Genomic DNA, 26,339 nt, shown 5'->3' with positions numbered 1-26,339 from the left:
TCTAGATGACATCATTCCCTCCTTACATGACTCTAGATGACATGATTCCCTCCTTACATGACTCTAGATGACATGATTCCCTCCTTACATGACTCTAGATGACATGATTCCCTCCTTACATGACTCTAGATGACATGATTCCTTCCTTACATGACTCTAGATGACATCATTCCCTCCTTACATGACTCTAGATGACATCATTCCCTCCTTACATGACTCTAGATGACATGATTCCCTCCTTACATGACTCTAGATGACATGATTCCCTCCTTACATGACTCTAGATGACATGATTCCTCCTTACATGACTCTAGATGACATGATTCCCTCCTTACATGACTCTAGATGACATGATTCCTCCTTACATGACTCTAGATGACATGATTCCCTCCTTACATGACTCTAGATGACATGATTCCCTCCTTACATGACTCTAGATGACATGATTCCCTCCTTACATGACTCTAGATGACATCATTCCCTCCTTACATGACTCTAGATGACATCATTCCCTCCTTACATGACTCTAGATGACATGATTCCCTCCTTAATGACTCTAGATGACATGATTCCCTCCTTAAATGACTCTAGATGACATGATTCCCTCCTTACATGACTCTAGATGACATGATTCCCTCCTTACATGACTCTAGATGACATCATTCCCTCCTTACATGACTCTAGATGACATGATTCCCTCCTTACATGACTCTAGATGACATGATTCCCTCCTTAAATGACTCTAGATGACATGATTCCCTCCTTACATGACTCTAGATGACATCATTCCCTCCTTACATGACTCTAGATGACATGATTCCCTCCTTACATGCCTTACATGACTCTAGATGACATGATTCCTTCCTTACATGACTCTAGATGACATCATTCCCTCCTTACATGACTCTAGATGACATGATTCCCTCCTTACATGACTCTAGATGACATCATTCCCTCCTTACATGACTCTAGATGACATGATTCCCTCCTTAAATGACTCTAGATGACATGATTCCTTCCTTACATGACTCTAGATGACATCATTCCCTCCTTACATGACTCTAGATGACATCATTCCCTCCTTACATGACTCTAGATGACATCATTCCCTCCTTACATGACTCTAGATGACATCATTCCCTCCTTACATGACTCTAGATGACATGATTCCTTCCTTACATGACTCTAGATGACATCATTCCCTCCTTACATGACTCTAGATGACATGCATTCCCTCCTTACATGACTCTAGATGACATCATTCCCTCCTTACATGACTCTAGATGACATGATTCCCTCCTTACATGACTCTAGATGACATGATTCCTTCCTTACATGACTCTAGATGACATCATTCCCTCCTTACATGACTCTAGATGACATGATTCCCTCCTTAAATGACTCTAGATGACATGATTCCCTCCTTACATGACTCTAGATGACATCATTCCCTCCTTACATGACTCTAGATGACATGATTCCTCCTTACATGACTCTAGATGACATGATTCCCTCCTTACATGACTCTAGATGACATCATTCCCTCCTTACATGACTCTAGATGACATGATTCCTCCTTAAATGACTCTAGATGACATCATTCCCTCCTTACATGACTCTAGATGACATCATTCCCTCCTTACATGACTCTAGATGACATCATTCCCTCCTTACATGACTCTAGATGACATCATTCCCTCCTTAAATGACTCTAGATGACATGATTCCTTCCTTACATGAATGACTCTAGATGACATGATTCCCTCCTTAAATGACTCTAGATGACATGATTCCTTCCTTAAATGACTCTAGATGACATGATTCCTTCCTTACATGACTCTAGATGACATCATTCCTTCCTTACATGACTCTAGATGACATCATTCCTTCCTTACATGACTCTAGATGACATCATTCCCTCCTTACATGACTCTAGATGACATGATTCCCTCCTTAAATGACTCTAGATGACATGATTTCCAAATTTTATGATTCTCCTCAGCCTCCATTTCTCATCTACATAATTCTGCACTGCCGGATTTCGCACCTATCTCATTCTTCATTTCAAGATTCCTTAAATAATTCACTGCGAAAAGAATAGAATCAATACGAATCAATTTTTTTCTCACAATTTCATTATTAATATATCATAGAAATAATTTTAATATTTCTGAATTAACAAAATATTTAAAAAATTTCACTCTTTAAGATAACATAAATTGTAAAAGATATGAAAATTGATGAAAAAAATAAGGCATAAAGTGAAGAAGAAAACAAAATAAAACACAAAAGTTTGAGCAAATTATATAAAATTTTACTAATTTAAAAAACTTAAAAAAAAGAAAAAAAAAAGCGATTTACTAAACTATTGCATATTTCTTCTAAACTTTAATAATTATTCTTTAACTTATTTTTTAATGATAATAATAATACCAAAAGAAAAAGAAAAAGTAAGGAAGAGAAAAAAGAGAGAGATTTTAAATAAATAAAGTAAATTGTAAATCATATAAATGTACAATTTGTTGTTTAATTTAGCCGACAAAATAAAAATGATAATGAATGTCAACGATAACTTTTGCTATTTATGCATAAAGCAAATCTAATTTTATTTATAAGATAAAGTGACAATTTAGAGGAAATTTTTATTCAAATGTAAAATTTGGCAATTTTACTAAATGAAATAAATTTTTCTCTTTTTCAACTATTATCATAAATTTTTTAAATTTCTGTATAAAAACTGCTCTGTTAATCAATAACCATTTTTGCCCTAAAATATCCTTTTGAAATCGATTTACATTAAAATTAACCCAAAAATTTAATTTGTTCTTTTTTTTTTCTGCCGCTCAATAATTGGTCAATAACATTTTCATTTAACAAAAAAAAAGCTTTTTAAATTAGCGCAAATAAAATATTGATGAAATGAATCTAATCAGTTCTAAATTCAAAAATAAACTTCAATCAACAGAAATATTTATAATTTAATTTTGTAATTTTGACAAAAAGAAAAAAAGAGAAAACTCATAAAGTTTAATAATTGTAAGATAATCTTCATTAAACTATTAACGTATGTTTAGCAAATTTATCTGATAATATTATAATTTTTAAGTATTACTCGAATGTATTTTTATAGTATATCATAGCATACACATACAACGGCCACTGATAACATAGTTAATCATTGGTAAGTAGAACTAATTAATTAAGAAAACATAAAGGAGTGATAATTATCAGTTCATTATTTAACAAACCGCTCTAGTCTAACATAACTTTAATAAAATAAAAATTTTCATTAAAATTAAAACCCAATCGTCCATTTACTGTTAGCAATATTCGAAGTATGCATTCATCAGTTCCGCCTTCAGATTATGGAAAATTTTAATTTAAAAATTCATAGACACTAGAAGAATACTATATTTGTAATTTGTAAGATGAGAGAACTGATTAAAATTGCTAAAATGACAAAATAACTGATTAAATTGATAAGATCCTTTTGCGTCAATAAAAGCACTTGTTAAATTTATTTCTTTAACATTTTTTTTCTTTTTGTTAAAATAAACAGATTTCTTGTACGAAGGACATTTTCTCTCTCATATATCTAGTAGATCAAGAATTACATATTACCATGATGTTAAACAACATTTAATGAAAATAAATGTAAACATCACAAAAATTAAAAAGTCTAACGTAGACTAAATTTAAAAAATTCTTAATTACAAAAATAATAATAACACAATAAATAATAGTCATCAAATTTCTTTCATTATTATTTTCCTTTTTTTTTTTTTTTTTTGTCCTACACTTGGCTTTAATAACAAAACATTAATTAAAGTGCGAAAGATTAATTACAATTAATAGCAAAACAATACAAATATACAAACTGTAGTCATTAATATAACATTTATCTAACAGATAGAGTGTTATATAAAAAATTTCTCCCCTTTTCATCTATTTTTCATTTTCCAAATAATAATTAATAATTAATTAATTTATATTATTAAGAGTAATTCATAATAATATAAAATAATATTGCCTGATGTGCTAAAATAAATCTAGAACAAAAAAATAACTAGCTTCAATAAATTAGTTGAGGACAATTTCTATTACTGCCATATAATATGATAGCTTGCAAAGGATTTTTCATTTAAAGTTCAGCAAAAAAAATAAACAAATAAATAAAGTTAAAAATTATCACTTTACTAATACCTACACTAGGATGATTTTTAAAATTGCAATTATTACATCATTCCGTCTTACAATCATTCAAAATCATTTTAATGCAAAGAATTTCCTAAAATAAAAAACACCGCTTAATAATATTATAATTATGAAATAAAAATGTGATAATAAAAAGTATTATGTTTGCACAACAAAATATTAATAAATAAATAAATATAAACATATATAAATCCTTTAAAAAAAGGGTAAGAGAGGAGAAAATTACAGAATAATTAATTCAACATTAGTAATTTATTGACAATTTGTTCAACATTATAATCAATGGTAGTTAAATTAACTCGTGGTTTAGTTTCTCTAACTGTTTTAATCCACTGCTCTGGAATTTCGTCAATACCATATCGTGCACCTGAAAACTTCAAAAAAATACGGAAAAAGTTGAAAAAATTCAAATAAAAGAAAAAGCAATGATTATTTAGTACTGCTTTAAAACAATGCAGTATTTCAGTATTTTAAGAAAAAAAGTGCAAGTCACAGATTAGCCGAATTTCCATATTCGCCAATGTAACCAAATAAGATAATAAAGAATTATTAAGTAAAAAATTAGTTATGAATTTTCCAAGTAGTAAACTGACATATAATACAATATCATTCTAACTTGCTCAATTTTTACTCTATATTGCTGCTCATCTAACAGGAAATAAAAGTTAAATTTATAAAATTTATAAAAAACAAGAAAAAAAAAAAGGAAACTCTTACCAATTAAAGCTCCAACGATAGCAGCATTTGTATCAGTATCACCTCCACGTGATATTGCGTCAATTACTGACTTCGTAAACGATGTGCCATGAAGAAGTTCATAAAAAGCACTCTGGAACATTTTTTCTTTTGTTATCCATTTTTGATCTTAATTTATAACTATCATTCTTACAATCCCAATTAAAAATTTATACGCTATATAATTTTACGAGCATCAAAGAGTTCCTTATAAAGTAAACAAAAGTAAACCTGTAGTGCTACCCCAATATATCCTATTGCTTTCTCGTCACCATTCACAAATTGATTTCCAATATTTACAGGTACAGGTTTTTCTTGAGCTGCTAACAAGTGTTCACGAATACGCATACTTTGAGTAGCATTTAATGCTATTTCAAATGCTTCCTATATAAAATCATTTTGAAATTTTTGCATCAGATACAACAACATACTTAAATATAAACGCAAATTACATCGATTTTCATCTTTCTAAGAAAGTTGTCCACTTTAATGACGAGAAAATTTCATTTTTCTCATTATTATCATATAGTAATTTATTACTGAAATAAAAATCTCATTTAATTGTAAAAACAATTTTTTAACTGGAAAAGATTAAGTCAATGTGTTTACTTCTCAAGTGAAGCTAGCCTATCAAATATGCAATCAGATTTTGCAATTTAAGCAATCCAGGTTAATCAACAAACATTTTCGCAAAAATTTTCATATTCTAAACTTTACCATTAGCAACGTATTTCATCATATGAAAATAATTGCGACTAATGTATGAAAAAAATGACAATATTTGACGAAGCATTTTTATTATTTATCAGTAAATTCAAACCATACATACGTATTTATATTCATTTATCTATTTAATTAAATAACTTATCAATTTATTTGATTAATTAGTTTCTTTATTTATTTCATTTTATTTATATTTATGGTACCATTTCGAACATCTCACACTTCAAGAAATGCTTCACGATTCATGATTTTCTAATAAAGTATCAGTAAAATAACCTTATTACTTTTTCCAATAAGCAAATGTCGCATCGCTATAACGTATGAAAATACAGCTTGTTTAGCGTCTTCTTCACAATGTGTAAGTGAACAATCTGCACGAACCATTTCTTCTATACTAAATTTCAATAAACTTTACTTTCCACAAACGTCAAGGAATAAAAATTATTGAAGAAATGAATTGTTAACAAAGAATTATTCCTATAATTTCTTAAATTTCCAATAATTAATTTATAACTTCAGATACTTAAATATTAAAAAAATCAGATAATAAAATATTAAAAAAATTTAGAAAATATATTAACATCAGAAGTAATTTAAATTCTTACAAATTCGCATTTCACGAGAAAAACATAAAACCAAAAGTAAAAATTTCTATAAGGTCAGTTATGTCTCGAATTTCTAGTGTCTTTCCATCAAATATTTAACAAAAAGAAATATGTTTTGTCAATATCTAACTTGGATAGAATCGACTGATTGATGATAATCAGGTCAGAAAGAAAAATAAAATTACCGTTGCATGGATAAAACATTAATGGAATAAATAGCTAAAGATGATATTCGCATAAGACATCCATTACTTAAACTGCCAACATTATAATTCCTCACATTATTTAATACTTCTTGATGTATTTCTTCTTTCTCGATATCATTCAATTCGTGATGCCAATTAGGTGACAATTGTTTACCTGTAAATCACATAGCTTTTTTTTTTTTTTTCTGTTTTCATAGCTAAAACAATGGCAAAAAAATGTCATTTTTCAATTTTCAAGTATTTCTATAAAATAATATAGTAGAAGCATTCACTTTACAGCCAAAAATTTCATATATTTTCATTTAATTTTTGAAAATTATAAATTTTATTACTTATCATCTTTTAAATTTCAATCAATGAATCATTAATTAATGGTTCAATTAACGGTATAATAGCTAAATAGCAAAATGAATTCAAGTATTCAAATGCAAATACCAATAGTTAGTGCATTTCGAGTAGCATTCCCGATATCCGGTGGTTTAGACTGACACCAGGAAACATAGCTACAAGCAACATTAGCAGCATCAAATTTACCACAACGGATTAAGCTAGAAGCCAATGAAAGAGCCATTTCGGAATCATCCGTCACCGGAAATCCTTTTGGCCAATTTTAAGCGTTAGAAAATGTTATTTCTAACTTTCTAATTTTTTTTTTCTTTTTTTTTCATTAAACTGTATAAGGTTTAAAGTTTTTTTTTAGCAAGATTTTTGCTTCTTTTTCATATTCATAATTGTCTTTTCGAATTCCAAACTATTTAATAAACTAACATTAGCACTTAATATTACATCAAATTTCAACAAAACAACAACTATCGATTAGTCATTCATAAATACAAGAATTTTATAAATGTTTCATTAACTGCCTGCTATAATTTCATAATTCAAATATTCTTCCAAAAATTTTCATTTTTTTCTCTTTCTCCTCCTTCTATTTCAGGAAAAAATTTTTGAAAAATGATAATTTGGAAATGAACAATTCAATTTTATTACTATAGTTGTAGTAATTAATGAAATTAATAGTAGTGTAATAGAAATTGCATAAATAATAAAATAGTAAAATAATATAAAGTAATAATAGTAATAGTAATAATAAATTTATAGAGGTTATATGAGTGAAGAGTAATACAATGAAAGTAATAATAATATTATTACTATTGCTAATGATAATAAAAATAGTAAAGATAATAATGAAGAAATAAAATAAAGAAAGAAACCTGTCCTGGCAGAAGGTGAAATGGTCCACCACCAATAATTGGTAGAAAAGATTCTACCAAATCTTCCGCTATCATTTGTTGAACAATTGAAGCAGACTGAAATTCATATCGCGATCCTAATGAATCACCGATGACTTGTCCATACATACAACCCAAAGCTTTTCTTATATATTGCATCTATTCAATGATAATAATATTATCATTAACAATTCAAATTGCTGCTTCAATATTAAAATGAATTCATTGAAACGGAATGACGAACAATTCAATTAAAATACATTTCAAAAAGAAAAAAGAAGTAATGCAATTTTTCCAATTACAAATTTATATATTAAATAATAAAAAAATGTATATAGCAAAAAGATTAATAACTTTCAAATATAATATTTCAAGCTTAAGTAAGTAACACTATCCTAGAAATCTAACCTGATATGCGTAATTTAAGTAAGCAACACTACCCTAGAAATCTAACCTGATATAATCTCATTTAATCTATTTTAAAAATCTAAACCCACAGCTTATCTAAAAGCTAACCGTAAAGTGCCATCCGTCCATTTCAGGTGTTATCGTTTGGGATGACTTCTTATCAGACTTTGTTGCAGTGCTTCCTTTGATATTAAGTGATGTGGTGGCTGGTGAGTGGTACCACTGATAAGCAACTTACTGACATGTAGTATTACTGATAGGTAGCTAGTAGAAGTGGAGTATATAAATTACTGATACACAGCACTACTGATAAGTAACTGATATGAAATGCTGTGTATAAATTACCGGTATGTGGTATCATAGGTAGGTGACCGATATGATAATGCGAAATGCCCTTTGAGCAGTATGTGATATCATTAGTGATATCATGAATAAAGATCATTGGAGTGAGTAATTGAATGCTTTGAATGATATGCTTTATTGATGTTAGATATCATGGCTACTTCTTAGTTCCATAGTATCAGATATCTCAGACGGAGAACTGATATGAAATATCAGTAATGTCATGGATGACATTAATACATAGTGCGTTATGTGTAGGTGACTGATATAAAGTGCCATAAGTGATAAGGTACTATAAATGATAAAGCACCATAGGTGATAAAGTACCATAAATGATAAAGTACCACAAGTGGTAAAGTGCCATAACTATTGTACCACATATGTATAAATATAAAGAAGGTCATTATTGATGGTAATTAATTAACATTTTGGACAATAAACTGTATTACTTATAAACATAAGTTTTAACTGATAGATCATTTCTATTAAATGTTATAAAATAACTACGTAATAAAATGATGACAAGAGAATTTGATATTGAATTTATTATTCGATATATTCAATATCAAATTAACTTCGACATTTTTTTTTTTAATCGATTTATGTAAATTGCCATTATTAAATCACGAATAATAACAGGCAGAGATAAATTTATTATACATATAAAATCAATTTTTATCAATATTCTTCAATCAAATTATCGATAATGACATTTATCATATTTCAACATATGATCAATGATAAGAGAATAAGGCATTATTTATGATATTATTTAAGATTAAACTTAATTAGAATAAGTAAATTGATAGAATAAATAAAAATTTAATTAGAGTAAGTAAAAAGAAAATTTAACAGTAGTTAAAACTTATTTCTAAGTTAAAATACCAAACGTTTGTAATTTTTTTTTTTTGTAAATTTTTTTTTTTTCTTTTGTTTTTTTTAATCAACAAATGAAGTAAAAGCTGTAAAATCATTTGGTACTTAAAATGATATTTGAAGATTACAGTCTTGTATTGATGGTACTCAAATTATTTGAATATGCTGCAACTGAACCACAAAATGTCTCAGAACCTCGTCGATTATATCGATTTGATTGTCGATCATTGAAACAATTATCAATGTTTACTTCCTTATCACTTCGTCCAAAAAAGCTACTCAGTGTATTTTGCTTTCGTGATTTCTTTTTCTCTGTAAAATTGCTTTTTCATTTCTTTTTAAGCAAACAAATTTACAAATTTAATAATTGAAATTGACAAGTGGGAATTTTTTAATTTTTAATTGGTTAAAAATGATACAATATTTAATGTTCATTTGCAATTATAAATGTCAGTTAATATTAAGTTTTAAATGTTTTTTTTTTTTTTTTAAAAAAAAGAATTAATGATCAAAATTCTATCTTTTTTTTTTATTTTTCTCTTTTTCCTCTCTTTCCTTCTCTTTCATTTCCTTCTTTAAGAGAAACAAAATTTTCTTGAAATTAATTTCTTTAAAAAAAAAAAAAAAGAAAACTGGAACAAGTTTAACTTTTAGGAAAATTAGGAAAAAAAAGAAATCTTAATCAAATTTCTTGTCAAAAGTTGAGGAAACAATAAAAGTATGAAATAAAATTTTATAAGAATTGAATGTGAAGAAAGAAAAAAAATTAGAAAAACTAATTTATTAGAAAGAAAAGAAGGGGAGAAAATGCTAGAACAAAAAAAAGGAAAGAATTGAAATACTTAAAAATATTGATGACTTTAAACAATTCCTTTTCAAATTTATTTTCAATGATTTTAAATAAAGTAAAAGATAGCGTATGCTAATAAAATAATTGTAAAGGATTTATTGTACTTAATTATTATATTAGCATTAATAATTAAAAGAAAGAGGGGGGAAAGAGGAAAATAGTAGAAGGAAAGGAAAATTTTGCTAAAGAAGATATTTTTTTTTTTTTTTTTTAATGATAACTCTTTCTATTCCAATCTTTTTACTTTCAAATATTTTAAATTAAAAATACTTTAAAAAATTAATGGAATTTAGTTCATTTTTTTCTCGAAAAAAATTGCTGGCAAAATTGAGTTAAAACTTTTTAAATTCATGTAATTAATGATTGATTATTAATTGTTCCCTTTCTTTTTTTTTTTAAATCATTTATTTTTAAATTCTTTGCTTAATAAAAATTTTTATTTTTTTAATTTTTTTGTAGAAATTCATTTTTTTTTTGAGAAAAAAAGACGATTTTTAATATTTTCATTAGTATCAACTAATTGATATATTTTTTTTCTATGAAATACACAACTATTACAATTATCCTTGGATTTTTATTATAGTTTAATTATTTATTTATTATTATAGAAACAAAGCAATGAAAATTTTAATGATTATGATAATCTATAAAACTTAAAAAATTTAGCAATTAAATGATTGATCATTATCAGTGATATCTTAGATTTAATAGTTTAATGAATATGAAATTGAATACAATACTAACTAACGAGAATGTAAGAGTAATCGTTGCTCAACATGACGTTTTCTGGGTGGCGTAAATGACGGCAATGACGTAGGCTCTGAAAGACGGCGACATGATGGATCCATGCTTACCAGATCGTTTCCATCATGTGCACTGTTTGTCGAGAATGATCGTTGATGCACTACTGGGTATTCCTGTAGTAATCATAGATTAATTAAATTAATAATAACAATAACAATAATAAAATAACAATAATAATATGATTATAAAATTTTAAATTTAAGTTGAAAATTTTTTCTTAATTATATTTTAAGAAAAAAAAAAAATTAACATTATTATCTGTTGTGGAATAATTCATTGATAACGAATAACGTCGTGTTTCTGCAGCTACTGCTTCAATGATAGCTTGTGATGATTGAGCATTTAATTTGAAATCAGGTGTTTTATGAAGACCAATAAATTCACCCAACATATTAATTAGAGAATTGCGAAGTTTCATCTTTATTTGCTGAAATTATTTCAGTAATCAAAAATTTGAAATTATACTTTAAAATTTCGATACTTTGAGCTTTTTTGCTGCTTTTTATTTTGAAATAATCGAAATAGAGCAAAGTGTAATTAATATTTATTAGTTAATTATATAATTAATAATTGCATCCATAATTAGCACTTCAATAATTGTATTTAATAACTGATTTACTTGTTACCTTTGATTTTCTTATTTTGATTAGATACTAATAAATAGTCATAGTTACATATTCTTAGGTATTTTAGAATGATCTATCAAGGATGAATTAATCATTTATTGATTAATTATGTCATATATTCGTGATATGAGCTAGTTAAGTAATATTTCACATTATTTATCAAAATTTCAATGATAATAAATTTCTGCTTTTTTTAATATTGATGTATCTCTTATCATCAATTAATTACTTCCTTAGTAGGAGGACAGTTTATTAAAGAAAAACATATTTTAATTGAATCCTTTTGTCTCCCTCCCTCTCTCTCTCTCTCCTTCTCCCTTCCAAATTGTATTTAAATATTATCAAATAGATAATCTTTTTCTCGCCATTTAAAATAATACATTGATAATTTTTTTTTTAAGTATCCAATTAATCAATTAATAAACAAATTAGGATTTTAATACTTTAAAATGACTTGTCAATTGAAATTATTTTTTAAAATATCCTTTAGTCATATTCATTTTTTGAATTAGTTATTAGAATGCTACACTTCTTGTTAAAATTTCAATGATAACAAAATATTCATTGAACACATTTCGTTTAGATTTTTCGCTTAGATTTTTTTAAAAAAGCTTATTAACCTTTATAAAGCATCCAGTTAATTAATTAATTAATTAATTAATGCTAGGATAAAATGAGAATGAAAAAAAAAAAATTAGATAAAAATGATAAAAGTAGTAGAAAAAAAAGAGGATGAAAAAAGAAAAAAAAAAAATTTTTCACCACGATAAAATTGAATAATTCATTTTTGTTTGGGAGGTAAAATTATAAATTTAGGAAGAATGAATGAAATTGCTGAACGAATGAATAATCTTCGATCTTTTCTTCTATTCTTACCCATTTTCTCCTTCTTTTTACCTTTTAATTACTTCAAAAATTTTTACCCATTTCATCTTTTTCTTTTCTCTTCCATTTATTTTATCTTTTCTAAATCATTTCAATGTTTTTAACTTTACCTTAATTTGTCACCTCAACTTGTCACCATAATTTGTCTATTTGTCCCTATTTATTAATAAAGTAATGGAATAATGAAGTTTATGAGAAATAATAGATACCATAGTACTTTTTTCTGTCTTTTGTTTATCTCTTACTATCCGTTTTAGTATATTATCAAATTATCAATTGAATAAGATATTAAAGAAATCATAGAATCTGTTTATTTCTATTATAAAATGAATTAATTGACTTGTGATTAATTTATTAATTTAAAATGCAATGGATGAATGATTAAAATAATCAATTGATTAATCAATTTATTTTTACTTAATAAATAATTAGTCGATTCATTCACTTTTTTCATTCATTAATTAGAATGATGCAACTTAGATAACTTTTTAGATTTTCAAATCTATACCAAATTTTTTATAGTAACGATGAAAATTTCTTAATTAGTTAAATGAATTAAATATTTTCTGGAACTTCCGATTTTTTCCACTTCCATTATTTATTTCATTATTCATTTCGGAAACTTATAACATTAACATCAAGAATTAATTTTATTTATAGTTTGTATATGCAATAATAGTCATAAAAACTGAAAAATATACATATGATTGTTAATGAGTATTTAAATAAAAAATATTATTCTATTATTTTCTCACCTTTACCTTCTTTTTTATTAGTTATTGAGAAACTTGCAAATTAATTAGTAATTTGTTAATCAAAAAAAAAAAGAAATGAATTGACAAAATTAAAAGTTATATAAATGAACGTAAAATAATGATTATATGATAAATATATTTATGAAATATACGTGTAGAATATACGTATATTTCAAATTTATATTTCAAAATTTCAAATTTAGGAATATCGATTACTCAAATTGTTTATTACAAATGAAATGTAAACATAACAAAATTTTATGCTTTATTAAATAATTTTCGAAAATAATTTCAATGTATAAAATGTTTTTGCTTATGTGTATGTCAAAAAAATATAATAATGAAGAAATTAGACTTAGAAATTACAGAAGCATAAAACAACAATATGCTCGTTTGCATAAATTAATTTTAATTATCCTTCATTTGTTATTTGCTTATTTACAGATATTATTCAATTTAATTAATTTTTGGTGAAGTTTTAAAAAAATTGTAACTATCATTGATAATTTAGGTATTAATGCTGATCGAATAGTGTAAGAGCTAAGGATAAATAAATGTAGAAACGAAGAAATGAACAAGAAAACAAGTAAACAAACAAAAAAGTGAAATAAATAAATAAATAAACAAATAAGCGAAAAATAAACAAACAAAAAGGCACAAGCAAGACAATTAGACAAATAAACAAACAAACAAGTGAATAAATAAATGAACACAACTGAAAAAATAAACAAATATGAAAATAAAATAAACAAAATAATTAATTTTGCATTATTTAATTTGCTATAAAGTATAAATTTTATATTTTGATAGAAAGGAAAACCCTAACCATAAAAAATGTTATCAAAAAAGGCAAAAAAAAAAATCTTTTTTTTTCCTTTTTTCAAAAATTTTGTTCCATTTTTTCTTGATCTCATTGAAATGAATGAATCATTTGACATTGTTAGATGTATGCCATTGATACGTTACAATAAAACCAAATTGCTATTGAAAAATGAGAAAATTAACGCTATCAAAACCAGTAAAATGTTCAATTTAATTTAATTTTCTTTTTTTTTTCTTGCAATTTTAAAATGCAATTATTTTTAAGTATTGAAAATTACCAAAAAAAAAAAAAAAAAAAAAAAAAGAAAAAAGAAGAAAAACTGGACGAACTGTAGTTTGATAAATTGAAATTCGACATTGTATCATCATCGAAAATTATAATGAATAGATGGCTTATAAACTAATTGTGCACTTTTTTCTTACTTTTATCATTCCACTATAATCGGTGTTATCATCAGTTATCACTGAAGAAGCATAAGTAAACTTTTCATTATTCAACATACCCACTACTATTATCAATTAATTATCAATGTGTGACATAATCTGGCTATTTGCTAATCACTAGTTATCAGTGCTGATACCATCATAATCACCAGCTATCAGTGAAGAAGTGTAACTAAATACTTTTAAATATTAAATGTTAATTATAAATTTCACTAAATGTTAAATAGTGATTACAGAAATTAATCAAAGAATCTTCAAATAATATTTGAAAAAGCAAAGAGATAAATTTCCAAAAACAATTAAAAAATTGAATATCCAATGTAAAACAATGATAAGCAGATAAATTATGATTGGAATTTTACTTTTTTCATAAATTTTTTTTAATCAATAAGTAATATAAAGAATTATTTACCCAAATATAAAGAATTATTTACCCAAATTTGATGCATATTTTCTCATTTCAAAGATTTCATTTTTCTTATTTACAATTTAAATAAGATATATTTATAAATATCGTTTTAGCAAATTAAATAACCGTACACTTTAACAAAACTAATTACCGTAATTGGCAGGAAAAAAAAAACTGGACGAATCATAAAAACGTTAGTGAATTGATTGTAAATAGAATAATAATTCTTTCATTTTTTTTTTAAAAAAAATTTGGGCGTTTTTTTCTGTCCTATTTTTTTAATTTGATTTTCTCTTAAATAATGGATTATTACGGTATGGCCTGTATTTATTACTGTAATAAATAGTTACTGTATACTGTATAATTTAATATTGTTTATTAACAATTTGTTAGTATTCAGATTGCTACTTTAAAATTCATTTCAAAAATATTTAATATTATTGACATTTGTTTTTTTTTTTTTTTTTTTCAACCAATAGAAAATTTATATCATTCAATTTACTATTGTACTCTTTCTCATTAGCCTGTTTTAATAAATTGATTAAAAATTATTTATTATCAATTATTTGTCATTATTCATTCATTATTTGTTTTTATTATTTATTTTTTTTTTTTGATAAAGAAAAAAGTTTAACGTTAAATTTTAATAAAATTACAACCCTGCTTTTCTAACCTAAATGTATTGAATAATTTGCTAAATTTAAATATTGGGAAATAATTGATAATCGAATTAATTGATTTTTTGATTATTAAATTGGATGCTAAACCTTTAAATATTTAGCATTTTATTATTGAAATTGGAATTATTGAAATACTGAAACAATTAAATATAGTAATTTGATATTGTAGCAATAATATTGCATTAAATATTTTGAATGAATTAATTAATTAGTTAAAATTTGGCATGAAATTAAAAAAAAAAGAAGGAAAACGCATAAAATAAACTGAATGCATTAAATTCCAATTTCAAATTTCAATTTCAATGCATTAAATTCGAATTTCAAAATTGCATAAATTTCTCAGCAAAAAAAAAAAAAAAAAATATAAATTTCAATGATTTTTCTTCAAGATAAAAGAACAAAAAAATTCCATCAGAAAAGAATTGGGAAAAAATTTGTTTTCTTTTTTTTTTTTTTGCACTGAATTTTTTTGCCATTAAGTTACTAATTTAATTTGTTTAACTATTAGTTCCACAATTACACTGACAAACATACACAATCAAAAATCATTTAAAAAAAGAAAACAATTTTTTCTTTTCTTTTTTTAATTTCATTTTAATTATATGCTTTTTGTCTCATTTACTTTTTTTTTTTTTGAATTTTTTAAATGGTCTAATTAACCAACTACAAAATGACTAATTCATTTAGCTTAATCTAAGAGTAATTAACAGAAAGAAGGAAGTATAAATTTTTTTAAAACTAAGATTTGACTCAAATTTTAATTAAAAAGAAAAAGGAAAAAAAACGATTAATTAGGAGAATCCGTATGGAATTTTAACTTTACATCAACATATTCTATAATCATAATTGTTTTCTTTTTATGAAATTTGAAAATCATTAATTTTTTTCTTTTTTTTTTCGCTCTAAAATAATTTATACGAATTATCATAAATATACGGAAAATAAAATTGTAATTATTATGTAATCCATTCTAATAGGAAATATGTTTGCATATGATAGGATGAAAATAAAAATAAAATATAAATTTGAAATATAAAATCGTACGATTGTATATTTGAATATATCAAGAATGTTCTCATCCTTTTTATGAAGGATCTCGAGAATATTCATCATAACGTGAACCTAATGAAATAAGTTTATTTTGTGAAGGAGAAAAAAAATTGAATTTGAGAGAGAAAAAAGAAAAAAAGCTTTAAATCAAATATAAATTGAATTTATTTACAATTATCAAATAAATTCTTCCATATATTTGCTGGTTAAAATAAGTGAAAAAATATGACAGTACGTATTATTTGTTACAAATTATCAGAAAGTATGATACTTATATCGGTTAATATTTGTCAAATATTATAAAGAATTTGCAGTCTTAATTAATTTAAATTGCTAACCTTTTTTTTTTTTTTTTTTTTATTTTTGACAGTAATTCTAATTATGTAAAATGAATTAATAATCTAAATAAATTGATAAGAATTGATAATAATTCCGAATAATTATGTAAAATGAGTGTTTACCAAAATTATATATATATATTATCATTGTGATAAGTTAATATTAATTAGCCCCAATTAATTAATAATAATTGGGATTAATTAATATTAAATTAATATTAACTTATTATTAATTAATCGTTTTTTTAGTGATATGATCGGATTAAGTTTCTTTTATGTTCATTTTTTCTTCTTTTATGTTCATTAATTAACAAATGTAATCAATATCTTTGCACCAAATAACATTTATTGATTATTGACAAATAGCGACAAATAAGCGACACAATGAAAAAAGATGATATAATCGATTCATAATGGAAATGTTAAAGATATGTGCAAAGCAATCATAAAATAAGCTCATACAATTAGCGACACCAAAAAGCAATGAATGTGTCATTTAGTGGGGCGCACGAACGATTGCAAGAGCGCTAAATGACACATTCTCCAGTTTGTTCATCAATGCTTTGCATGAATTTCCAACATCTTTCAGGAATGTTGCATCACTGGTCAGACCACAAATACGAGGAGATGGAGCACGAGAATCTGCAAAATTTGTATAATTGTTATATTAAAACATACCTTTAATAATAAATTTTTCTTGTTTACAAATTTAAACATTTCATTCATTCGACTACTTTTTTTTTTTTTTTTTTTATCCAATCTATTCTAAAATTTATTGAGAAAAAAAAAAAATGTATATATTTAGAAAGAATTAATAAAGCTACAATGTAGTTTCAACATTTACTCTAAAAAATGAACAAACGAATAACACACCAAGTTCTAGAAGTTTATCACCGTAGTTAAGATAGCAAATGAAATGATGATCAACAGGCGTACTCGAATCGGTCTCACCATCTCGAGCGCAATTATCATGAGCTTCAGCAAGTGTTGAGTTTTCCGCCAAAGAATCAGATCTTTCTTCAACACCCAACGTTACTGCTTTATCTAACCACTGCTTCAGTGATCCATTGCCTTCAATAAACATCTTTAGATATGCAATTGCAAGAAATGATTAATTTCAATCTTTATGATTTTGAAAATAAACAGAATATGCAAGAAAACGAAATTAATTGCTGTGCAATTTTACCATTTTCTTAACAAAACTGACAAATCTTCAGAAGTGAAAGTTCTCTGTTATAGTGTAAAATTATTATCAACTAACCAAGATCAATTTTGTTATGATTATTGGCAAGTGAATGAATGAGAGCAAAAGTTCCACAAGCATTTGATATTTTTTGTTTCATAAAAAAGACACCATCCGGTATCACACTTCCTTCCTCCTCCATTTTTTTATAGATAGGTTTCATGATTTCATCAACCTTAATAGCACACTCATATCGCAACATCATTCTTTTCTTTTTCCTTTTTTTTTAATTTTTGAAACACAACTCTCAATTTATTGATGAAAGATATGAGAATTTGAAGAAGATGGAACTAAATAAAATATAGAAAATGTAATTCTTATATATCAAATGTTCAAAGTTAAAAAAGAAAAGTAGGAAGCTAAATTCATCAATTCTAAAAAATCAGCTTATACACTGTCTATCATAATACAAATTACTTTATACTTTGCAAAAAAAAAAAAAAAAGAACATACCTTATCAACCATTGGGAAACATAATATAACAGCATAACATGGACGTGGGATGAAAGCTAATATATCGTCATCAAAACCGTATACATCCACACATTCTACTCCTTTCTCCACGCCAATTTTACGCATAAACTAAGATTTGAAAAAAAAAAAAAAAAAAAGAAAAAACTAGGAAATATAATTTCATTTCAAATAAATTATATCTAGCTAGCATTAATTTTCATGAGATCTTTTTTGGTAGCTGATAAGTAAAGATGTGTTTTCAATGAGAAATATTTGTCATACATGATAGATGTCCACTCATAATCACTATAATTTAAGAATTAAATGTTAAAATTTTATCCAATTTTTAAATGACCCTAAAATAATTCCAATATCTATGAACAGGAGAACACCTTTTATTTCTCGAATATTATATCCTAATCAAATATGCAAGAAAAAAAAATAGTTCCTGACATCAACAATCATAATACCGAAAATTTACAACTGTTCAAGCCTTACTCATTCCACTCTGTGCAATAAGAACAATAAAGTCACATTAGAAACATAATTTATATATATGTGTGTGTATGTATGTATGTGTGTGTATGTATGTATGTATGTGTGTATGTGTAATACCCAACTATGTACTAATTATCCTCATTCTACTTCCTTAGTAATCTCACAATATTCCAAGAATATATTATTATAATCAAATACGAAGCATATGAAATACCAGAAAAAGCCACTAAATTTTTATTCTTATTGAACTACAAAATTCTTACATTTGTGATCACTTCCGGATTTGATTCTAATGGAAGCCATTGAACAGGATCAGGCATTGTGTTCAATTCTGAAACGCAACAAATTTCATAGCTTAAAATTTTCCACTGTTTATACTATGAAGGTTTATTACTTCACAAAATTATTATTGCATAAATATAAATTATAGCAAAATGTGCTAGTTAACTCGGTAACTTAAAGAAGATAAAAGCAAAAAAAAAAAGTCTAGTTAAATTAAGCATGACTCTCGATATATTCTTCGGGATAAACAGAGAATTATAATTTGATATAAATTTGATACTTTTCAATTCAACATTTAGTAGTATTAGTAGTAGCAGTAGCATGTCTTAATTAAATTTAATTAAGATCGTATGTCGAGCATATATATATATAATTAATAATAATAATAAATGATAGCAGTCATAATAACAATAGTAATAGTAACGATAATTATATTAATTATTATTATTCGAGATGAAATGAATTTGAAAGAAAAATTAATAACAATTCTTCTATTATTTTTTCTAAGAGGAAATTTGCAATGTTAAAATGTTAGCAACGGTTTAATATGACCGAAAGCTAAAACATATTTCTAATAGAAAAGTCTAAAGAAGTTTATTTTTATTGTTCAAATGGTAAAAAATTCACAATTTTAATTCATGAATTCAAAAACATATAAATGAGAAAAAAAGAAAGTAAGCTGATAAAAAATAGAAATATGCGAAAAACTGAAATTGCATTATAGTTATAAAATGGTACAAAAAGTATCATTTTTCCCTAGAAATAATTAATAACATATAAGATGCAATATTAACACTGCAAGAGACACAAAATTTTGCCTATTCAATTAGAAAAAAGAAAAATCCATATTTTCATACAACGTAATTCATAGAAATACATTTAATATGGAATGAAAAGTGTTAGGTAAATGAACTTACTTAGACCGATCTATTATAAATTATATCATAAAAATTTGATTAAAAAACTTTTCTTATTATGCTTCAATTTAATTATAAACTATAAATATATACCTAGAGCTATAATTGAATGTTCTATTCATATTCATTTATTTCATACATAAATTTAGACAAAACATATGATGCCAAACATCAATAAGCTATAATTTTAACAAAAGAATTCTTCCACTCATTATATATATATAATGAGTGATAGTTAGCTAAAATAAAATAAAATTTATAGAATATATTTTTTATGGAAAGTTATATAATGATAATTAACTAAAATTATGCTCATATTTTTTTAATAATAAATTTAGCAAACAAGTTCATAGAAAAATGAAAAATAAAATAGACTTGAATAATTAACAATTTATATATTCTAGTAACAATGAACAAAATATCATCAATGAGAAATTGAATACAAATAAAACCTTTGCAAGGAGAAAATTAACAGATCCCATCAGAAGACCAGCAGAAATTAAACAAAAGAAAATGATGGCGGCAAATTCACAACAATAACAACAACTTTAGTATCGTAAGCGAACGTAAATTACTTAGCGAACAAACACATTAATCTTCCTTAAGACCACTGTCATAATGCATAATGACCGAAATGGTTCAAAATAATATTCTATAAATATTTGAATTAACTGTTAAATCACTTCTTCTTCTTTACTTCATTCTTTGCACCTTTCCTGTTTCGCACACTTTCATCTGCCGATTCTTCTAAAAATAATGCGATTTGAATATTCAATAATATCTAAAATTTAATTAAAAAATTTTCCACATTTAATCTGAAAAAATATTATCATGACAGAAGACACTAGCATTTTTTATGCTAACACAGACCTCAATTTTTTTCTTTTTTTTTAAATTGAAGCTCATCTTATAAATGTCCTAGTATTGAAAAGGCAACACAGACCTTCTTGAGAATTCCTTTCATTCTGTGATTGGTCGTCCTCCTTTTTCTTTCCTTCATCCTATAAAACCAAAATTCTTAAAAAGAAAAAAACTCGTTAAAAAGATTAGTTCAAATCAAAAAAAAAAAAAGTTCTGTAGATAAAATGAGTGACGGATGGTTTAACATTATTGGAGAAAAATGTAAACGAAAAATAATGCTGCACCCTCAGTGAAACAACGAAATTAGTTTAGCGCAACTTTTCAACTGGAAATTACACTCTATCAAATAAGAATCAGAGGAAACTGAAATTAGAAACGGTCTTATAAATTGGTCGTTATTAAAACAATAAACTACAAGGAATTAGTAAAAATTCTAGCAATTAAATTCCTACAAGTAGGTTAACTTATTAAACTTATAAAAAAAATCAACAATAAAATCAATCATGCTTTGAGAGATCAGTTCACGTTCACTAAAAGCATATTTTCGAAGCTAACTTTTTTACACTTTTAATTACTGGCACTCAATAAATCAATTTTGCTCTTCATTAAAGAAACCAACTAGAAAAATTATAATAAAATTTATATTACAATTAAACACTACAATTATAAAAAACCTATCATAATTAATATTTCCTCTTTAAAAAATCATTCATGATTCCTAGCTGGTTTCTACTGTAAACAGATAGCTTAATAAATAATAAAATTATACCTTCTTAGCTTTATTTTTCTGATCTTTTTTTGATTTCTTTTCTGGTTTGCAGAGCTGTTCACCAGTAGGGAAAACTCGATCAATGATACAAACAATGAAAAATCCAAGTATACAGCCCAAAGTCAAAGTTATACCAGCAAATACGGAATATGAAGCCCATGATGGTATACCCACTAAAGAAAGATTCATTCACTTCAAAAATAATGACTTTTTTTGATAATATTTTAAGATATGAACTGAGTGGGACTTCATTTCCTTGTTCCTTTGGATGATTTTTTTTTTTTTATCTCATGATTCTGTGAAACTTCAATAAAATGTGACTGAAAATTGCGTCAATGTATTGATATTTATCCAAGAATTAGTTAATAACGACCTGCTATAATAACAGTGATTAGTTACTAAAAAAAAAAAAAATCAACAAAAACGATAACTGAAACGAACAAATAATACACAATTAAACCTGAAATTATTAAAAAAAGAGAGATTTAGAAATAATAGAAAAGTATTACAAAAAGAACAAACCCTCGTCAACTAAATAGTTATGCTTATCACGAACAAACATCGATAATTTGAAGAACCAAGCCACCACCGACATCCTAAAATAATTATGTTCATACCAGAATTTAGATGTCTTCCGACTAGAACATTACATCCATTTAAAAAATGAATCAAAATGAATAAAATGAATCAATGAGAAGAAATTGTTAAGCTACCATCAATTACTAATTATCATAACAAATAGTTATTCAAAAAAACCCTCTAAAATTATCAACAAAAATGAAAGCAAGAAAGCAAAAGACTTACTGCGGTGAGCTTGGATATTTATAGCTTGGGATTGGATCATAAAAGGTCCATTTTTTTTCCTCGATATAACTGATAAAATCGTTTTTGTCACGAGGTCCTACATAAGCACGAAATACACCATCCTTGACACTGCAATTTATCGATTACTGCGAAGAATTCTTTTGAACAGAATCTTAAAGTATTTAATTAGAGTTTCACAAACAACAGACAATCAATATCCCTTTCATCCCCTCCTTTCACTTCTCTATTCTCTTGAAACAAATGGAAATATTCCAGGATCTGAAAATCCTGCACCACTGCAACTTACTTTTAATGTACAAAAGAACCTTATCAGATCCTATCAGCGACATATAAGGATATTTGATAACAACCAAGTTGTAAGTTTGTTATGTTCTGATGGTATATCTAAAGTTATAAAAGAGCATGATGGAAGAGAACAAAATATTACTTACTGGTAGATGGTAGGAAGTGCAGTAACAAGAAAACGTCCAGATAAACCAGGATTTACAGTAACATCAACCTCAGCAACATTAATATTAAGATCTTTGCTCCAGTCAGCAAATGCATGCCATGCTTTTTGCAAATCTTTGCAAGCTGGACACCATGGTGCATGACTGAAATGATTTTCAAAAAAAAAGAAAGAACATTGTGAAACAAATAATGCAAGTATGAAAGTAATATGGAAAATTTCCCAATTTATTCAGCTGTAAAAATAGGACAATTAAATCAAATGATACTGCATTCTTTGCATAAGTTCTTTAATCAACTATTTCCACTACTGCAAATGTTCATAAAAACACAGCAGCCATTCAATTCAGCTTTTTATTTCGCCATATTTTTCCATGAATGTAAGCATTTATTATTTATGGAATTGCAAACGGAAAGCTTACAGTTCAAATAAGTCAATCAATTTATAACTTAAGAAAATAGAAACGAGCAAATAACATAATGAAAATGTTGCAAAATTATTGGATAATAAGTTTGATTGTTAACCTAATGTTAAACTTAATTCACCATATATACTTTTAATTTAAATTATTCATCAATTAAAAGAGAAAAAAATACTTACAATTCAACCATCCATTCACCGCTCAAAATTTCGGTCCATGTTTCTTCGTTTAATGTAATCAAATTTCGGTTTGCAGACTGACATACCGAAATTAAGGTAATAACAAGTAACGAAATTGCTCTCATCAACATATTTTAGTCTATAAAAAAAAAAAAAAAATAATTATATCATTACCACCGAATTAAATTTTCAATGATATGGCAACACATTTTGCAATGACGAAATGGCAAGAACTACAGCACACATCATTCAAATTACGATAATGAAATTTGTATAAATACAAAAAATAACAAATGAATGACAATTTGATGCTTACTGAAAAATATAATCATTCATTTGATAAGACAAATGATGAACAAAGATGCTGACTTGACAATTATAGTGTCTAGATTCATTTAATCATTACAATTCTCAAATCATTATCTGAATTAATGCCGATGTGGCAGTAAATGTGGTAAAGAAAAATTACAGACTTATCGGGGGGAAGAATATAGGAAACAATCGATTTGTGAACCAAGGATGTGATGAAGAAAAAAAAAATTTTTTTCCTTTCCAATAATTGAATGTAATTTAGAAGCGATAATTAAATTGCAGTACACGACAATCTAATATTACTTCAAAAATTATCCAAAGCTATAAATTGTAAATGATTATCAAATGGCAGTGAAAGAGACAGCAATCTTACATTTATAGTTAAATTATTAATAATATAATATATTCTCAGAGAAATAAAAAAAAGAAAAAGAAATGGAAAAATGAATGTACAACTAGGATGAGAACTAATGATGACAATAATATAGCTCAACTAATGAATTTCATTTTGAGTATTACTTCCGTATTACACAACAGCAAATGCACTATTAGGATATGAGAAGCAATAATCAGAAGTAAAATTCAGTAATGAAGAATAATAAAGAACAAAATACTTGATTTCCACGATTTTTTGGAATACTTCTTCTTTAAGTGATAAATTTTTAAAATAATTAAATAATGATGGAATGAAAAAAAGAAAAAACTCATATATAAAAATGGATCAAAAAAATATTTATACATTATAAATTATTAGTTGTATATGAAACTAATCATTATTTTATTTGAGCAACAAAAGTATTCTGACTGAATCATATTATTATAACTCTAATAAACAAATACTTATTCTACTTTATTCTTATTTGCATCATAATTTAGCATGCTAATAAATTGGCTCTATTTGTGTAATACTTATCCATTGTTGCACTTTATTTGAATGAATAATGAATGTAAGCATTTAAATGATATTATTGTAATGAAAAAAAAAAAAAAAAACTGCATGAATTTAATGCATTCATTCCAGTTAGCCAATTCTATTATGTAAAACAAATTTTACGAACGAAAAAAAAAAAAAAAAAGAATTGAATTTTATTAGAGAAGTAAAATTCTACAAAACAAGAATTCTATTATAAGAATAAAATTTTTACTGAAAAAAAAAAAAAAGATCTTATTCAAAGTTTACTGGGTTGTTTAAATGATTAAATCATATAGAAGCAGCAAATCTTATTAGATTAGTAGATTTTATTAAAACAGAAAATTTTACTTGAACGGTAAATTTTACATGAACAACAAATCTTACTAGCAAAACAAAACCTTATTGATTGAGCAAAACACACATCAACTACAGCACCAAATGAGATTATGTTATGTGTCATCATAATCTAAAAAAATGGTACATTACGAAATGCATCCATCCCTTTAGATTTTTTTTGGTAAGCTAAGTTAAATTTGGATTGTTGTAATTGAATGATTTAATTGAATTCAAATATTTATTTTAAGTACTATACACTTAGGAACAAATAATGCTAACATTATAAGCATAATTGTGCATTTAGGAAACAAATAATGTTGACATTATTATAAGGATAATTATTAAATAAGCAAATAATATTAGCACTAGAAGTATATATATTTAGGAATAAATAATATTAAAATTATTACAAACACAATTATTAAAACATTTAAATAATATTAATAAGCACTTCAAACAATATAATATGATATTAAGTTTTATTAATTTTAATTAATGCAATAATTATTTATAACATTGAGAATCAAATGACTTTTTAGAGAATAATAAATAAATATTTTAAAATATTTTTATATTTCAAATATATAAAATATATAATTTGTTTCAAATAAACAAAATAAAATATTTTAATTAAATAAAATAAAATATTTTAAATAAATACAACAATAAAATAAAATATTTTAATTAAATAAAACAAAAATTTTTTCCAAACACAAATTTAAGTTTGTAATTTTTGATGATATATATTGGATGGATGGGAGTTAGATGAATAAATTAATGTGAAATTTGGACGGACAAATTCAAAACTTAAATTAATTCGTAATTAATTTGACTATTATTTAATTTATTTTTGATTAAACTATCAGTGATTAAATCG

The 26,339-nt window shown here is 25.3% G+C and overlaps 4 protein-coding genes across 4 annotated transcripts; all 4 read right to left on the bottom strand.

Annotated features, from left to right (window-relative positions):
- Nucleotides 1-4,448: 4,448 nt before the first annotated feature.
- Bm10458 (putative ribosylglycoyhdrolase, putative) lies at nucleotides 4,449-7,055 on the bottom strand (the record flags this gene model as incomplete). Its single annotated transcript, XM_043081437.1, has 6 exons — nucleotides 4,449-4,582; nucleotides 4,933-5,044; nucleotides 5,182-5,334; nucleotides 5,950-6,067; nucleotides 6,464-6,638; nucleotides 6,920-7,055. 6 exons carry the CDS (start codon nucleotides 7,053-7,055, stop codon nucleotides 4,449-4,451), a joined length of 828 nt encoding a protein of 275 aa, XP_042937371.1.
- Nucleotides 7,056-9,466: 2,411 nt separating this feature from the next.
- Bm6099 (Uncharacterized protein) lies at nucleotides 9,467-11,414 on the bottom strand (the record flags this gene model as incomplete). The annotated part of the gene is made up of 3 exons (XM_001892777.2): nucleotides 9,467-9,654; nucleotides 10,941-11,109; nucleotides 11,247-11,414. 3 exons carry the CDS (start codon nucleotides 11,412-11,414, stop codon nucleotides 9,467-9,469), a joined length of 525 nt encoding a protein of 174 aa, XP_001892812.1.
- A 6,087-nt stretch (nucleotides 11,415-17,501) lies between these two features.
- Nucleotides 17,502-19,519, bottom strand: Bm13846 (Ubiquitin carboxyl-terminal hydrolase, family 1 protein; the record flags this gene model as incomplete). Its single annotated transcript, XM_043081436.1, has 5 exons — nucleotides 17,502-17,647; nucleotides 17,879-18,076; nucleotides 18,267-18,423; nucleotides 18,702-18,830; nucleotides 19,463-19,519. The coding sequence occupies 5 exons, from the start codon at nucleotides 19,517-19,519 to the stop codon at nucleotides 17,502-17,504; spliced, it is 687 nt and encodes a 228-aa protein (XP_042937370.1).
- A 1,558-nt stretch (nucleotides 19,520-21,077) lies between these two features.
- Bma-dpy-11 (Uncharacterized protein) lies at nucleotides 21,078-24,032 on the bottom strand (the record flags this gene model as incomplete). Its single annotated transcript, XM_043081435.1, has 7 exons — nucleotides 21,078-21,145; nucleotides 21,342-21,399; nucleotides 22,029-22,201; nucleotides 22,551-22,624; nucleotides 22,833-22,961; nucleotides 23,285-23,446; nucleotides 23,902-24,032. 7 exons carry the CDS (start codon nucleotides 24,030-24,032, stop codon nucleotides 21,078-21,080), a joined length of 795 nt encoding a protein of 264 aa, XP_042937369.1.
- Between the last annotated feature and the right edge of the window lie 2,307 nt (nucleotides 24,033-26,339).

The sequence above is a fragment of the Brugia malayi genome (assembly GCF_000002995.4).
Source record: "Brugia malayi strain FR3 genome assembly, contig: Bm_v4_Chr4_scaffold_001, whole genome shotgun sequence".
NCBI lineage: Eukaryota > Metazoa > Nematoda > Chromadorea > Rhabditida > Onchocercidae > Brugia > Brugia malayi.
The sequence above is the reverse complement of the archived record's forward strand: the minus strand, read 5'-3'. Positions and strand labels throughout refer to the sequence as shown.